At 37.9% G+C, this 18,455-nt stretch overlaps 1 protein-coding gene across 3 annotated transcripts in view; it reads left to right on the top strand.

The window, feature by feature from the left end:
• LOC134533982 (LIRP-like) overlaps positions 1 to 18,455 on the top strand; it is a 47,397-nt gene that overhangs the window by 19,366 nt on the left and 9,576 nt on the right. For all 3 annotated transcript variants that reach the window (XM_063371846.1, XM_063371844.1, XM_063371843.1), the window contains exon 2: positions 17,864 to 18,050. In XM_063371846.1, the coding sequence (XP_063227916.1) occupies positions 17,864 to 18,050 (187 nt within the window). The remainder of the gene's footprint in view (positions 1 to 17,863; positions 18,051 to 18,455) is intronic.

Below are 18,455 nucleotides of genomic sequence, written 5' to 3'. Positions count from 1 at the left end.
ACTCAATGCATCCAGCGTTTCTTAACGAATTTCATATAATGCCTACTAAGTTAGTTATGCAATTATTTTTGACCTTGGAACACTATTTTTCATACATTGCACTAATAGGTGGTCGTATTAAATTTTTTTGAACAAACGTTTAGGAGAATATTAAGATGGTTAAAAATAAATTCCGACAAATTTGATACTAAAAAGTTTTAATGTTTTTTTATATTTAAACCTCTGTTTTTACGGAAATACAAGTAGTTCGTTTCATCGAGAAAAAATTCAACCAAATGTTTTAAATCAAGTTTATGAGTTTTACAATAAATTATAATGTATTTAATTGTATATCTATTAAAAAAAGTAATTACCTTTTTGACTTCCTACCCTTGTTATTTCCACCTCTTGCAGTAATGGTTTCTTACATAAAATTTACTTTAGACAAAAGTTTTCAACAATATTTAAAAAGTTAAACAAAAATAAACATTAATTCGATAGAGTATATGGTAGGGAAGTTTAATTTATTTTCTTATTTCAACTCCCAGTTTTTTCAACCCCTTACAGTAATGGTTTGTATTATCAAAAATTGTTCCAGACAAAAGTTTTAGATAGTAATTTTAAGATTTAAACACAATGTGAACGGACTTAATCATATGCTCACCAGGGAAATTATATATATATATATATATATATATATATATATATATATATATAATTCCCTCTCTATCCACCCCTTACAGCAATAGGTGGGTGTATCAAAAATTATTTCAGACAAAAGTTTTCTTATAAGGTTTACAAACATTTTGAACGAATTTGATGGTGTGTCTACTACGAGAGTTATGAATTTTCTCTTCATTCACCCCATGTTTATTCCACAACTTGCAGTAATGGTTGGTGGTAAAATTTATTTCAAACGAATGTTGTAGATAATAATTAAAGTTTTACAATAAAACAGAACGGATTTAATAGTGTGCATGGTACGGAAATTATGATTTTTTTTTAAATTAAACCCTTTATTTTTTGAATCCCGGCAACAATGGTACGTCATATCAAAAATAGTTTCAGACAAATGTTTTAGATAAAAAATTTAAGATCAACAATTTTTACGAATTCGATGTTGTGCCTTCGGGAGTTATGTTTTTTTTTGTCCTCCAACCCTTGTTTATTCAACCCCTTGCAGTTGTGGTTGTTCGTATTAAAAAATTATTTAGACACATATTTTTATTACTACTAAGAGTTATAATACTATTACGAACGTGAGACCAGACCGCGGTGCGCGCCAGGCTACAGGCGTCATGTGCGTATCACGTGGCGGTCATTGACGTAAGACATGCCACGCGCGCCTGGCCGGATATCAAAGGGTCGTCGCTACCCCCTTCCCACCTCCATCACTATTTTCAGTGTACAGTATGAAAAGTTATAAATTACATACTTATGTTGTATGTTTGAAGGAATCAGCCACTCAGAATCGTGCCCAGCGAAAACGGTAAGGGTGGGCATTTCCGTTACAACGAAATTTTAGAATGGCAACTAACACACAGTAAGTTGAAGAGATGATCAACTTATAATAATGTTAATATGAATTTCGTTGGTAAAGTAATTATCTAGAGGAAGCGAGTAGAGTGTATTTGAGATAAGCTGTCCAATTTTATTTGATGAGTAAATCGAAAGATATACAACGTTCTAAACTTCCTCTCATACTTTGTTGTCAAGCGGATTTGTGGACGAAAACTCAAATAGCCTGTCGTTCCGTGTGTGACGCGCCTTAGTTCCGAAAACAGAAAACAGATTGTGTAAACAAAGAAAGGTCGGTGTCATTGACATCCGCTCCGTGCGTTGACGCAAGGGGATGAAAGTGTAGGCCCGGGCATCGACTGCCTAAAGGTCACGAAGTGTCAATACAGACGATCGAAAGGGTGGGGGGGGGGGGGAGAGCTTGTGTTTTCATATCTCGACGCCAGACGATCCCCCCTCCCTTCTCTTCTTGCAAAACCTTCATCTCCCTTCCCCTTCGTAAACACGAACATCCCCTAGCGGCTAACATAGGAAACTGCTCTTCCGAGCGGACTGCGGGTGAAATAGGGAGTATGGAGTAAGGCGCGGGATGACGTCACGTCTGACAGCTGAAGCTAACTGGTTGCCTACCCGCAGTGTCGCAGGCGCATCTTGCCTTCACATTTCCGGGAGCGCGGAAGACTACCATACTGGAAGACTACCATAATGACAGTATTCCGCCTGGCATCTTCGAAAAAGGCGGAAAAGTACCATAACGGAAAACTGCCATAACTTCAAAGGACGAGACTGAATTTTTCCATACTTTCTTATACACTTCATGGAAAGAGTACAGCGATATTGCTCTCGAAGTAGTGCATAGAATACTCGGTAGATAGCGCTGTCAACCCTCTAGCTGTTTCTCAGGTTAACTTTAAAGCTTACAGATAGCGGTTCTGAAGGTGATAGTTGCAATAACAAATCATTTCCAGATCGCGGACGAGGAGAAAGAAATGTTTCCAAAAATGTATTACAGGGAGCAGCATTGTATTCTTATTACGACGATTTAAAAAAAAAAGACTTATGGTAGTTTTCCATTATGGTACTTTTCCTCCTGTTTTGATGAAGGCGACGGAAAAGTACCATAATGAAAGGCCGCCATAACAAAAATGGTCGAAGGGGAATTCTGCCAACATTTCCTATACAATCCACAGAATGAGGAAATCGGCCTTACTCGTAAAATCGTAATGTAACTAGCTTCATAGAATTTACATTTTTGCCCACTGGAATACTTGAAGTAATTGTAGATCATTATTTAATGAGTGAAAATCCAACGTAAATATTCAAGGGTTTTCTTATGTAATGTTTTCATTTTTAGGGTGAGAGAACACAAAAAACTCAGCTATTAAGATTTTTAATGTCCATATTACATTATTAAAGTCTAAAAAACGTGTTTTTAAGATGCTTAAATGCGAGGGAAATATTTTTGTGTAGTCTAGAAGGCACAGGTCAAGCAGCACATGCACTCTAGGGGAGACATAGACTCGTACATCGAATGTTGTTAGGCTTTGCACAGGCTTGCAGTCTTTCAAAAATAAACTCTGCTAAAATTTAAGTAATTTTTCTATTACGAAAATGTAACTATGCGTAGCATATTATTCTGCTTCTTTAAAACTGTCAGATCAAATTAAAATTCAGTTTTTCGTGCCTAACAACACTTATAAACGAATTATGACACATACATAAAAAAAAAAATAGGTACCATATAAGCACATAGAGTAACAACCAAAAACACATTAACACAAGACATACGCTGATACATATCAATAACTTTACGACAAACCACGAAACAAAACAAAATACAGATAAATAGAGATTGATAAAGTTCATATTAACTAATTGGTTATAATGGGTTACTTTGGTGTTCAAAAAAATCTTAAACAGAAACTAAAATGGAGTATAAAAAATAAATATGTAGATTATAAAAGTTTTAAATAACTTTTTGCTTAAGTTTTTTTACCAATGAATGTTTTTAGATTATTCAAAAAGAGTTATTATACATATTTTTTTTTAATTTTATAGTTACTAATGGTTTTAAAATTGTCACTAATTCTATAATTGCAAGTTGAAATTCTTAATCCAAACCGAGATATTATGTCTGAAGCATCAAAAATTGTAATAAAACGTATATAATATAATGTGTATCACTGATTGAAAGTCTAGTAAATAGAACATGCAAATTAAATTTATATATAAATGTAGCATATTTAAAAGCCTGAAAATTTAAAATATTTATTTAAGAATTTTTTTCTGCATATTTTCAATTCTATTACAATCAAAATTAGTTATTTAATACCAAATTACGACAAAGTATTCTACTTCATAGCTAATCAATTTGAAGAACAAAGTATACAATCAGGTATTGATGCAGAGAAAGTTATAAATTTAATAAGACCTAAGATCTTCAAGTGCAACTAATAGAAGTATTATCAACATGTTGGTGAAAAATAAAATCTTTGAATCCACTATAACTCGAAGGTATTAAAATTGGACACCACGTTTAATGTTATTTCTTACAATGTGATAATTCTAATTAATTGAATTAGTTTTTTACTAAATGTTATACAATAAATGCTATCGTAATTCAGAGACGTTTGTTAACTTGAAAACCAGATCTGGACAGCTGAAATATCTTGCTGAATAGTTTCACACACATATTATTTTTTCCTTAAGCATCTTTTCTTGATCAATTCCGATTACAGTTGGAATATCATTTATTAAATACTAAAGAGTAGTTGAGATAAACTACTACTTTACGGAACATCTAATACCATGAATTGTATTTGCAAAGTTGACTGCAAAGCGTCTATTTGTAAGATAATTAAAACAAATATATACCACGCATTCTTTGACAAGGCCTAAATTTAATAATTTTTTAATAATAATATTGGGTTGGAAAGTATAAAAGGCTTTGCTCATGTTGAAATAAATAGAATATTTTATTTATATCTAGATGTATTCTGGCACGCACGCGTACATACACACACCCAAATATATATAAATTCCGATTACAGTTGGAATATCATTTATTAAATATTAAAGAGTAGTTGAGATAAACTACTACTTTGCAGAACACCTAATGTCATGAAATTAAAATTGCATTTGCAAATTTGACTGCAAAGCGTATATTTGTAAGATAATTAACACACACAAACACACACACACACATATATATATATATATATATATATATATATATATATATATATACACACACATACATAATACTGTGTGTGTTAAGGACGATCTTCCTGACTGAAAAATACGTGGTTTTCAGAAATAATATTTTTAGGAATAAAAATTATGTGCCTATAAATATTTTTTTCTTCAAAAACGTCTAAAAAAACTACATAACAGAGTTATTGGCCAATAGTTTGTGACTAAAATTTTATTGTCAATAATACTTCACACAACATCGGTATACAACAACTCAGTGACTGATACACACTTAATTCAAATATTTTATGTACAAAAGCAAGATTTTTTAAATGTTTTAAATTTTTGTTTGAGCTTTATTCATAACATGTTGGAATAATAATACTACAGTTACTAAAAACTACAAAACTAAAAAAAAAATGTTTTTGCAAAACTCCTTTCCCCCGGAGAAACCCCCGGAATGGCCACTGCATGGGGAGCCCAAGAAAAGAAACAGGCTCCCTATTTGGAAGCCACCTGGAAGGGTTTTTTTTTCCACCCACCGTTTCTTTGGTAGCCTGACTTGTTGCAAGGGATTATATTCATACCAGAAAAATGCCGCCATTTTGTCTGGGCAATCTGCCTTGGAGGATCCGGGGCGCGTACCCGGGTCTTACAAGTCACAAGGCAGGCGCTCTACCCCAGAACCAGAGTGGTACAGCGGGTACTTGCAGTCTTCTTAACACTGACATTATGTTATTCCACGAGTTTGCTGTAGTTTCGTGTGTCAACTTGATGCACCCGTGTGTTCTAAATATGATATATTATATATCATTTTTATACATATAACTTCTCAAGTAAACATAAATGTCGGATATAAAAACTATATTTCTGAAACTATCTTTGGCATCAATACGACACAGTTTTTGTTAAATAAATTTAAATTTGAAGCCTACGTACCATAAAGATTAGGTGTAACTTGAGATTAACTAATATATTAATTATTTTATTAATTCTTGAAATAAATCTCGTTCTTTAAAAAACTTTTATCAACCCGTGTGAAATCGCGTACCACAACCACAACATTCAGAAAATTACGCTTACTTGCTTACAACCGACAATTAGCTTCTGTGTGTTGTTTCTATGCCAGTTAGAACAAAGACAGACCGACGGCCCTATGAATCTCACCAACTCCAACCACGTTAAATGAAAAGGATGGGGCAGTAATAATAGCATCAGTTGCAGCAGGTAGCACCATTAGAAGCGGTAGCAGTTGTGCAGCAGCAGTAGTAAGAGTAGTAGAAGCAACAGTAACAAAAGCAAAAGCAGTAGCAGCAGCCAGGGGCGCAAACCTGCAGTGTTCGCAAGGGAGGCCGACATAAATTCTCCAGGATGTAGGCGCGGGGCCGGGGGGGGGGGAGGGGGGGTTGTTTGATAATTTTGGGCGTGTATGTTAACTGACACAATTCATCTTTGGATAGGGTGCTGGTATGTTGTATACTGCCGTTTGTTGTCCTATATGCATGCAATAAGCTGAAAACTTTAAAATATACAGAAAGTTTTCCATAAAACAAAGTTTAGAAATTAACGTTTTTCAACCCCGTTTCACTGTTATGATTTTGCAAAGTGTAAGTGGGTCCCCTCAGTGAGAGGCCTCTTCATTCCAGGGGAGTAGGCCCTTGCCCCCCCCCCCCTCCGGGAACTACGGCTATTGCAGCAGCAGAGGTAGTAGCAGTATAAGTAATTGAAGCAATAGCAGCAGTAGCAATAGCTCCTGTAATATCGTAGTATAAGCAACAGTAGTAGTAGTTGTTGTAATAGTAGCAGCATAAGTAATTGAAGCAATAGCAGCAGCAGTAGCTCCTGTAAAGTAGTAGTATAAGTAACAGTAATTGCAATAGCTCCTGTAGTAACGTAGTATAAGAAACAGTAGTAGTAGTAGTTCTTGTAATAATAGCAGTAGTAGTAGTATAAGTAATTGAAGCAATAGCAGCAGTAGCAATAGCTCCTGTAGTAACGTAGTATAAGAAACAGTATTAGTAGTTCTTGTAATAATAGCAGTAGTAGTAGTAGTAGTATAAGTAATTGAAGCAATAGCAGCAGTAGCAATAGCTCCTGTAGTAACGTAGTATAAGCAACAGTAGTAGTATTTCTTGTAATAGTAGCAGTAGTAGTGTAAGTAATTGAGCAATAGCAGCAGTTGCAATAGCTCCTGTAGTAACATAGTATAAGCAACAGTAGTAGTATTTCTTGTAATAGTAGTAGCAGTAGTAGTATAAGTAATTGAAGCAATAGCAGCAGTAGCAGTATCTCCTGTAGTAACGTAGTATAAGCAACAGTAGTAGTAGTTCTTGTAATAGTAGCAGTAGTAGTATAAGTAATTGAAGCAATAGCAGCAGTAGCAATAGCTTCTCTAGTAACGTAGTATAAGCAACAGTAGTAGTAGTTCTTGTAACAGTAGCAGCAGTAGAATCAGTAGTAGTAGCAGCGGCAGTGGAGAGAGACAGAGACGGCCGGCGTCTGTACGTCTGGCCCGACCGCCGGGCGTCATTACAGCTGACGTCGGTGCATGGTGATTCCCCAATAACTCCGCTAAAACCGATTACCCTCCCCCTTCTCTTCCAGCAAAACAGACACACGAGCGCACTCACGACACGAATTACCCCTTCCCCTTATCGCCGACAACCACCCGTCCACGTGGTTGAAGGGGTGCGGGAAGGGTGAGGGGTGCACATCGATCGAGCGGCCCCCCTCCCCTCCACCCTGCCACCTCCCTGGGGACGACTTGGTCGGCGGCACGCGTGGCGTGGGCGATCCTTCGGCCGCACGCGACGCCTGCCCGGCGCGTCGACGCAACCCGCAGCTCCGGTCGGCCGTCGCGCCCCATCTCTCCAACAGCCACCCGCATAAAAAAAACGTCGAATGGAACAGCACTTTTGATTCATACTGCCGTGGACATTGCGGCGGTAAGTTAAAGAAGCCTAAGATGTACATCAAGTTCTGTCCCTGCCCGAACACGCCCGAATATTCACCTTCGGCCAACCTCGGGATTTGTTTTATTTTTGCGCAGGAAAAAATGAATTCAAATATTAAAAGTGGTCGGTTAGGTTAGCTACATTAAACCACTTTAAAACAATATGGACGGTTAGTTAGGTTAATATAGCTACATTAGAATAAACAGAGAAATATAAATATATATAAATAAACCCGAAGTTGGTCGAAGGTGGATATTCGGGCGTTTCGGGCAGGGACAGAACTTGAAGTACATCTTAGGCTTCCCGGAAAGTAACGCTACTTTACAGTCGATAGGGTAACCCGAGTCGACGACGTCGTCGTAACGTAACGAAGTACGTTGCACTCGGAGGGCAACGAAAAGTGTGACGATCAGGAATGTTTGCAATATAGCTCACTTGCATATTCATGCACATGCATACTTGCATGCTTTCCCTCATTTTTATACATTATTTTGCCTCTCTCTGTTGTATTTCACTTCTGACGCGCGTAGTGGCCACGTGTTCTTTTTTTCGCACAAGAAAAAACTAATATAGATTTTTTTCTTACAATCACAGTTTATATAAAAAAGGAACAAATTTATAATTTTGCGTATGTTTTTCAGTAAACTAGAAAATAACTGTTTTAAAATAAAAGTATATCAGATTAATCTATGGTTTTCTAAGCAAAATCAAGTAAAAACCTATTATGTTCACAGCATCGAATATTGTTCTGTCAACAGAAAACAATTTTTAAGTAATTTTTGTGATACATTTCCCACAAATGACAACTTTTCTCTCGTGAATGTAACAGCTGTAGATTGATGGCTTAAGTTGTGGGACTTCTTTATCTTCTATTCAAGCTCAAGCTTTAATCACTTCGCAATTGTAGAAAAAACGCTCGTGTTCCTAACATTTTTATCACCAAAGAACCGAAAAGAATTTACACTTACAAGCACGAACCTGTTATTAGGTATATCTTAGTTCTATATTTATATACGGTTCAGTTTTCGTAAAGAGATTTCGTAAAAGGAGGTTGAAGCGCTCGTTAAATAGTTTAGCGAGAAACGCCCTATCTCGGAGCAAGTCTGAGTGTCCGGGTAAGAATGTGTGTCATGAAAATAAGCAACGCAAGGCAGGACTTACGGAAATATAGTACAGAGTTTCTTGGACCTATCGCAAAATTAAATTGCTTATAAGATAAAACAAAATGTGTATGTTTGAAAAATGTTTTAAAAATATTTTCTCACAATATTATTCACTAAATATTTTAATTTTCTTTTAAAGTAACTGCCCCACCATTTTTGTAAAGTCAGATGTCATTGGAAAAAGAATTCAAACCTTGGTCGTCTGTGCTACGCCGTCTTAATTATTTTTTCGTCATAAACTGATGGGAAATTGCCGGTACAAAAAATTCTAGAAAACTTCCGTAACATTACATTCATTTTTTGTGTGACTTTAAGTTACTTTCTGTAAAACGTCTCATTATTATTGAGGTTACACTTCTTTAGGACGTTGAGGGTGACATTTTTAGCAGATGACGAAATGAGCGCGCAACTTAAAATGGAAAACTAACATGGTGTAGTCCAATGCGCATGTGCGGTTAGTACATAGTGTTCAAACGCAGGATATACGACACATCACTTGGTTTGTTTTCAAATTAAAATATAGTTCATGGCCCAAACAAACTGAATAATACACGCTCATATACAATTTAAACATTGAACTAATAAATACAACTACCAACGGCCTTTTTTTTTTTAAATGCTGAAACCACCGAACACAGTTCCTGCGATTTGGTTTACTACCGATTTTCATACAATTTATTAGTGAAGAAAATTGTATTACAACTTGCATAGCGTCGATGATATTTACCTCTTTACTGATTCTCTTTGGTATGATAACAATGCGCTGTATCTTCCTATAACTATAAGCTTTATTTAATCATGCCAAAGGAGATTTACTTCTAAAGCAGGGGCCCAAATTCGCAAATTGCACTGCGCTTGCGTTTTTTTTTTGCCAAGTAGGAAACTAAATAACCTTAAAATACCCGCGCGTATCCCTTATCTGCAAGCTATCAGTAATCATTAAGAAGTTTTTAGGAATTGTAAGTGAAATTTAAGGATTTTTAAGAGCCCTCGTTCAATTAAACACAAATTAAGACCTTTTTTTAAAAAGGATATTAAGGAGGCGTAAAAACCCTGTACTCTATTGGGTTTTCAGATCACCTAGCTCTTTGGCAGAGTGAAGGTTGACTCTTTGCTGCTTATCCGAAAATGGATTTTGGGTTGAGTGAATCAGCATTACCAATTTCGACTTCGATGGAAGATGGAAGGAGTTTCATCTTCATCTTCATCTTCACAATAATATTTTCTGGTCTCGTCCGAGGATCTAACCAAGGACAGTAATCGATCGAATAGATCAATATTTTAATATGTAAATTTTTCAATAAGTTTTGTATTTTTTTCCTAATTTTAGGTTGGCGGCCAAGATGGGAGACAAGATGATGGTTTGCACTACATCTGATGGTCTGATGATTGACAATACTGTACTTTAGCAAGTAAAAAACCATAAACAAATATGGCAGCAGCGAACTCTAAAAAAACAAAAACTAGATGGCGGATCCAAGATGGCTACCGTCACGTCATCATTTTCGGCACTATATGTATACCCTGACATTAGTGGTGGGAGGTCGGTCTGCCAGTATTCACCATGGGGGAAGGACCTATTGATATTTTTAATCGAATGAGCTCGTCGGAACTTGAACCGAGACTTTAATGTCCATGATTTAAGGCTTTTTAAAAATTTAAATATGATTAAAATCTTCATACTCTTTTATAAATTTTAATTTTTCCCTAATTTTTGGATAATAATTACGAATATTCAATATGGCGGACATTATGTCATAATTCAAAATGACGGAAATCGAGATGGCGGAGAGCTATACAAAACAATATGGCATAATCCAATATGATGGCCGGGATCGAGGTCATCCAAAATAGCGGCCGGGTTTCGAGGTCAAAGTTATAGTAATGCAAGGCCATCGTGACGTCACAATCCAAGATAGCGGCAGATCATTAACCCCCCCAACCACAAGCAAACAAGTAAAAAGAGTAAATAAAAGTATTTACTTTAGTATTTAATGCTTTATGTGTTTTTTTTAATACAACAGTGAAAATAACACAATTCTTAAATCGGTAGCTAACCATTTTATAGCATCAAACCTACATTACAATTCTTTAATTTTAATTTACTAATGGTGTTTTTTTAATTTACGTTTCAAGGAGTCTTCATATGTATCACCAATCAAAATAGCTGTATCCGCATTGTCACTGTAAAAGTGTCAACAGTGTGTTGCTAGCTGCAAAACTTGTCGAGTATCACTAGGGGCAGGCATTTTTCGCGAAAAGATCTGAGCACTTATTAGACTGCAACAAGGTACACCCGCAACTGTGGTTACTTCCTTGCGATTGGCGGCCGTCTGCGAGAGAAGTCGTTGACTTATTTGACCGGGCCACTCAGGACGCCTTTACTTCCGCACTGAATCACTGTGATTGGTGTTGTTACAATAGACATAAATAGGAAATAAACTAGCCAATCGCGAAACACAAATGATGCTACAGTGTTTTAACTTTCAACTGGTCTCGGAATCTTTTCGCGAAGTATGCATGCCCCTAAGTATCACCCATCCTTCGAAATGCGTCCTTTTCGACACGACTATATTTCCTGAGCGACGTGGGGTCGTGTGCGCAATGGACGCACCCCCAGGCGTGCGGGAACAGCCGTTGCTTGTGGAAGCGCGATGTCAGCGGCCAGGCGGAAAGACGTCTCGCGCGGCGCGGCGGGAACATGGTCGGTGTGGATTCATGGCGACGCTGTCAAGATGGCCGAGGTGCGGCTTCCATTCGTGAGAAATTTGTTTCGGGGCAGTTGGCAACACGCGGGGCCCCGCTCAATTGCCGTCGGGTTGCGAAGAGAGCGAGTGGGCGACCCCCCCCCCACCCTTTCCACCCCTCCCCCCAACGGGCTATAATCCAGTGTTGCCAGATAGGCTAGCATGGAATTCTGGTGCTAGGAAACTTAAATTTCTGTGTTTTTTTTTCCTTCATAGAATCCTGGTGCGCTACAATGTTAAAAATATTTGCCATGAATTTATGAAAAACACTGGTTACAGATCATCCGGGGACTTTCGCAAATTTACAGAAACTGAGACTCCTGCCTTGAATATGAGCTCACAAGCTATAATCTCGTAGTATTAAAAAACCCGTAAAGAAACTTGTTAACAATCCATTTAAAAAAAAAATCACTTTCGTCACAGCCTACAGGCGAAGGTAGATTACGAAATTCCTATATCTTTTTTTGCAACGCTCTGGAAACTTCCTGAAACATTCCGTAAGTTTCTGTGACGTCTTGAGAAAACGCGTCACGAGTGGCCGGGTTATACATAGGAAAATTGCGTGTCTCGCAGACGGCTGCCAATTACAAGGAAGTAAAAGCTGGCGCGGGAATACCACAGTGCAGTCTAATGGACGCTCAGATTTTTTTTTTTTTTACCCGCGAAAAATGCTTGTCGCTAGTAATTCCTAACACGCGTCGGAATCCCCTCAGACGCGTGGGTCAACGAATCAGAACGGGGCGAAGGCGTGGGCACGTCGTAAATGGCGGGGAAGGTGGAAGGGGGGGGAGGGGAGAGAGAGAGCTTGGCAGAATCCAATGCTCCCTTGCAGAGAGGACCTCTCCCCCCCTCCACCCTCATATAACCGGCTCCGGTGCGTTCGAACCCATCCAATCTCCTCGCCCTGCCCGGGTTAAGTGGCTGGTCAAGGTCGGAGGGATAATTGTCGCTCCCGCGGACTTACGTAACGCGGGTCGGAGATCGCATCTGGCTCCCCCGCCGCACCCGGAATACATCACTCGCCGCCGCGCCGCCGCTATAAATAAGTCCAACATCTGTTTTCTGGGAAGTGCTGGCATGTTCGTTAAAAAATACACACTCTCCACCTACATCAAATTTCGACCGGAAATGGAAAAAAAAAAATTCTAGATCGCAGGCTTTCTTGGTCAGTTAACCAATTCTCGGCATCTGTGCAAAAAATCACCCCTGAAGATGGCTGCGACAAGGCGTGCCGACACGTCGGACACTCCCGTCATTTCCACGGACGTGGCCTCAACCCAGAAAGTCAATAATTAGTTAGGGAAAGAGATATAATAATTTATAAAAATACATGTGAGCGGGTCTTTCAGTGATCGCCAGAAATGTGCACCTACTAACCTCCGTAACCAGGGTTGGTACGCTTCCTTAATATCCTTAAAAAGTCCTTAATTTGTCTTTAACTGAATAAGGGTCCTTACAAATACTTATATTTCTTTTATAAACGTTAACAAAGACTGGTAGCAGGCAAATAAGGGATATACGCGGGTATGTTAATGTTCTTTTGTTTCTTAATTGGCATCACAGTACAATTTGAGTATTTCGGGCCATGTGATTAGATTTTATGTATAAATATATGTTCATTTTGTTTTTCATTATTCGCATCTCACCTTTAAACTAAAAAAAATGTTTGTTTTACTGTCTTATTTTGAACTTATAAAGTAAATGTAATTAGTGATCAAATTAAATGTTAGAGGTGTAAGTTTCAGATAGAAACTATGCTTGGGTTAGATATGTGTTCCGGATAAAATATTGGGCAATATAGACTTATCTGTAAAATTTGAAATTATTTTTTGTACATTAACTATTTAACATTATATTCGTGAAATACTTTCTGATATTACAAATTGTTTTCTACCTCTATATATTGTAAAGGAAGCAATAATATCAAATATAGGTACTACACGTATTCACCTATCCAATAAATATGACTAATCAAAGAAAATCCGTCAGGGCTCCCATTCCCTACCCTGATATGAACTAAATTTTTGCCGTTTGATGAGTTTGTTACTAATTGAATTTGCGTAGGGCACGTTAATAGATTTAGTCTTTGATTGATATAAATTGTTGCATCTCTACGAGACACGTAGCTAATAGCTTTTCTATACTGCTATATTTTACTTGAAATTGGGAACAGAGATGCCATTGGGGGGGTTTCAAAACAACTATTTATTCTTTTTTTATTTCAACGTTTACATTCGTCGTGGGTTTTTTTTTTTTTTTTCAAAATTTTTAATTTTTATTTATGCTTCATTCAAGCATAATTTTTTAAACCATGGAAAAGATAATTGAATATTCTACAATTGGACATCATTTTGTTTTATTATATTTATTAATGTGCTCATTTACTACTGGAAAGCGATTCATGGAATGGTTTACAAATAACAATATTGGAGGTAATGGGGGACAACACAAAGCATGAATTGCTGAGTAAGAATCTGAACCTTGTATTACTGCGTATACTGTTTAGTAGTGATACAGTTGTTTCCATGTAAATGTACATATATTCCTGTAATTTTACATGAATATTTCTGCTCCACTTAATTTTAAAAAAAAATGTACAGTGCAGGTCCACTGTCTTACCACGAAATGCACCGCCGCGTTCTATATCCCAACCAACTTGGTTTTCTCTCTCTCTCTCTCTCTCTCTCTATCTATCTCTCTATCTCTCTATCTTCCTTCCTCTTCCTTCTTTCAATTCTACGTGAAGATAGGTTCACAACAGCCTTAAATAGCGTTCATCTCCAAAACAAGTAACCCAATTGACTTGCCCTACTTTTTTTTACAAGTGGTTTCGAAAGGGCGGGTCGTCCCAGTGCACTAGTCTCCGAGATGGAGACTACACACCTCAAGGATGGACATCTTGTGTCGCTCTGCGGTCGTGTGAAAACTCTTGGGAACCACGTACGCAGTGACGTAACTAGAGTGGGTAGACGGGGCTTGTGCCCCCGGTGCCGCATTTAGAGGGGGGGAGGGGGCGCAAATCTGGCAGAATAAGTTTTGCTATGGATAGTTACTCGAATATCGTACTGTTAGAACACAAAAAAAAAAAAAGAAGTAAGGCAAATGAACTGATTTATTTGTATCGAAAGATGCATGCACGTGTATCGTCAAATATTTAAAAAAAAAAAAAAAAGTATTTTTCGCGTACCATCCAACTTACAACGAAACACAGAACTCAGAGGTCGAAATACGACGTAGTTTATGCGAGGATCCAATTATCTAGAACTACGAATAAATCTTTGCTGCAGAGTTGGTATTTTACTACTATTTAGAACAGTTTATAGGCGAAGTTTCGAAAAATCGAAGTTAGGTAAAAGACGTTTCTTCTTCGAATGATTTTTTTTTTAAATTTGAAAACGTTTTTAAAACGGCTTCCATACAAAGGTCCCGCCAGAGTTAGCGATGAAAGGATGTTTGTTGTCGCCAAACATTTTAATGTATCTCGTGACTCAAGGGCTGTATCGCCAAGTGTTGTACATATTCTGAAAATGGATTCCTGTACGTTGCCTGTTAGTGCACTTAATCGTGCGCCTTCGTCATTGAGCGGGCAGGGAGCGTTGAAAAAGAGCTTCGAAATTCACTCTGCGCGACCAAAGAACTAGCCATAACTCCGCAACGTAAACGAGTTGTCTGTGCGTCGTCGTGTGGATATCGAGGTGCTCTAGAAGGTTAGCTGAGCAGAAGAAGCGGTGGAGTGAGAAGTGGTGCCGGGCGACAGTTTGTCCAGGCAGCGCCGCGCAGTCACGGAAGCACTCGGCGCCAGGAAGTGGCAGAGCGGCGCCAGGACTCGCCAGCAGAGCGAGCGAGGCGCCTCGTGGGCGCTGCTGCAGGGCCACCGACCAGCACAAGAGGCCGGCGTGGCTGAAGTCAACCACGACCATGAAGACCCGATGCAGATGGACGAAGACGAAGCAAATGAAACCCCGTTTTAAATGTATTAAATGTTAAGTAAAGTAAATATTTATTTACACTTGATCAATTAAAAATATAATTTTAAGATTAACCTAAAAAAAATGTATAAATAAATACATTCATAAAAAGGTGAGTTCCATTTATTTCCTCTTAAATTATACCTGATGGTCCGCGGGATATGTTTTCACGCAAAAAAAACGGTAGTGTAGCGATACAACATCCTTATTTTTTGTTTAACTTTCCGCTTCCATCTTAAAAAAAATAGTTAATAGTCTTGATACTTTCTTCATTTAAACAAGGTACATAAATACATGCATGCGTGCATTCGTGCCTTCCCAAAGTTTTATCCTGATTTGGTTCTGGTGGCTGTAAAACCAAAATCATTAGTGGCATGACGAGAAAGGGACAACGACGGACGTACTCTCTGACGACTCACTAGTAAAAGCAGGGCCGGGTAGGGCGGCCACTGCCATACGCTCCGCGACTGTCCTTTTCATATTTACTTTCCTAGATTGTTGTTTGTCTATTTTTCCGTCAGAAATATGGACATTTATGGGTAAAGGAAGTACAAAAATGTTAATAGCGTGTACCTAATTTAAAATGCTGGTTGATTTCAATTGGGTTTTCGTGATTTTGTATTTAAAAAAACACTCTTCAAAGATTTTATTGCTTCACATCAATGACGCGATTTCACCTAAATATTATCGTATAGGAATTTATTAAACCAACCGAAGTGTAATTTATTAGGATTGAATATCAAAAATTTTCAAGATTTATTAGCAAAACCATTTTCGGAATATTATCAAGGTTGGCTTTAAAAAACAATGCGATATAAGTTTATTTTTCACACTTCCCTCGGGGGAGGGGGGACCCCGAAAACCCCAGACTCTCCGGCGAGGACCCCGCAAAAGTAAATGGCTCAGATGCCGCAAATTCTAGGGTCGACACCAAAGAAGAGCTGTCAAAACCGGGAACGCTGTTGGCAAGATGTATCTTTCCTTGGCCTGTATGAGGATATGATTCGGAATTAAAATAAAATTGTATATATTTTTTTTACATCGCAATGATCCAATTTAGATATGGCAGAAATGTGTTAACGTGAGGGTGAACTGGTTAACATATTAAATGTACGGCAGAGAAATCAATACATAGTATATCCTATTAAACGTGTGCACTTTTCTGACAGGGAACTTTATCAAATTATCTATTTAATTCTGCAACTGAGTATTCTATCGTTTTTTATAATAATATATGGGGATATCTCATACAACACCTCCCCCCCCCCCCAAATGAAAAATGAAGCGAGATCATGGTGAAGGCAGCATGTTATTTTGGGTGATGCAATATGGGCTGTTAGATCACCTGGAAAAAAAACAATAAAGGCACTGATGCATGTTGAAAATGATAATGTAACCGTCAAACCCCTTGTTGACGTATATGTCTTACATGAATCTGTATAAAAAAAGAACACTCTTTCGTGGGAATGACTACCTTTATACCATTTTCTAAACCAGGGTCAAAACTTTAGTTTGCTGTGCACAAAGATCCGGGGTTCACAAACAAAGGACTCAAGACTCTAATAGAAAGAGAGAGAGAGTTGAAAAGCTCTACAGTCACCTTCATGCTGAGTATTATTCACATATTTAAGTTGGAAGAAGTAGGTATAGCTGGACATAACTTGCGACTTAAATTGTGCATTTGCCCTTCCATCTTTTACACATGTTTGATCATGTACTTAAGTATTTATTTCTAACGATTTCTATGTGCAGCTAAATCCGCCCCCCCCCTCCCTTTTTTTCTCTAACCCAATTCTTTATCCGTTTCTGTTTCCACTAACAAATACCACTGTAGTGGCAAGACGTCACCAACTTGAAAATGTAAATTAACAGAAAACAAATTTCTTCCCTGTGCTTCTTTTGGTAATTCATATGTATAATTAAAACATATAAAATTGACAGTAATTTGATTTTAAAGTATAATTTTATTTCATTGTGCAAAAGTTCAATAATGGAAAAGGTAATGTATTATACATACAGTATAATACTAATAATACGTATAATACAACTATATGGCCCTCTACGCACATAACGTCTTTAAAAGTTTTTGAAACCCTTCATTTCAAATATGGAAGTTGTAAACGCAAAATGTTGAAAGTTGGTCGATGCTTGTTTTGTGTTTTTTTTTTTTTTTTGCTAAGTTTATAAACGGGTATTTGAAAACGTCGTTATTTAACTTTCTGCATTCTGCGTTCCTTGCAATGTTGCGTGGTTTACACACCCAAACTAAGTCCAAACACGCAAAACAAAATAAAGCTGGAAGGTGTTCTAGTTCTAAGGTGACATTTTTCTGTGTGTTTCAGATGTTTACCACATGCGTGCAAGTAATTGTTGTACTTATTGTCTGCATCTCCGCGATAGCGCGCACTCAGCCCAGTGCGCACCAGTACGGGAAGCGGTCCCAAGCATGTGGCAAAGACCTAGCAAACATGCTCCAGTTGGTGTGCGGCAGTCGGTACAACAACCTCTTCAAGAAGTCTCCTCCGGAAGGTATGGAGCGATTTGGCATACATAGAACAACGGAGGGTGATGAAGTGCGACACTTGCTGTAACCATGTTTTGTTTAACATGTGACGCTGGCCAATGGGTAGGCCCATAAATACTAGAAAAGAATAACTAGGGCCAGAGTCTCCAATCCAAAGTAATAGCTTTATAATGTTAATTTAACTACTTGACTTTTTTTCCTAGCCTAAGTTAAATCTAAAGTGTGCGGGGAGAACCCATACACTATATATACACTCTACTCTCCGCCCCCTCCCCCCAACCCACTCAGAAATTACTAAAGGCAAATTCTGAGATGATTCCTTTCAATATATTGCTCGTTTGCGTCGAAAGTTAACGCCAGAGCCATTCAGAGAAACCCCGAGGGTCCGGGGACAAATTATTTTGTCACGT

Source organism: Bacillus rossius, chromosome 7, assembly GCF_032445375.1.
Source record: "Bacillus rossius redtenbacheri isolate Brsri chromosome 7, Brsri_v3, whole genome shotgun sequence".
Classification (NCBI taxonomy): Eukaryota; Metazoa; Arthropoda; class Insecta; order Phasmatodea; family Bacillidae; genus Bacillus; species Bacillus rossius.
Note: the sequence above shows the minus strand (reverse complement) of the source record. Positions and strands in the feature narration are given on the sequence as shown.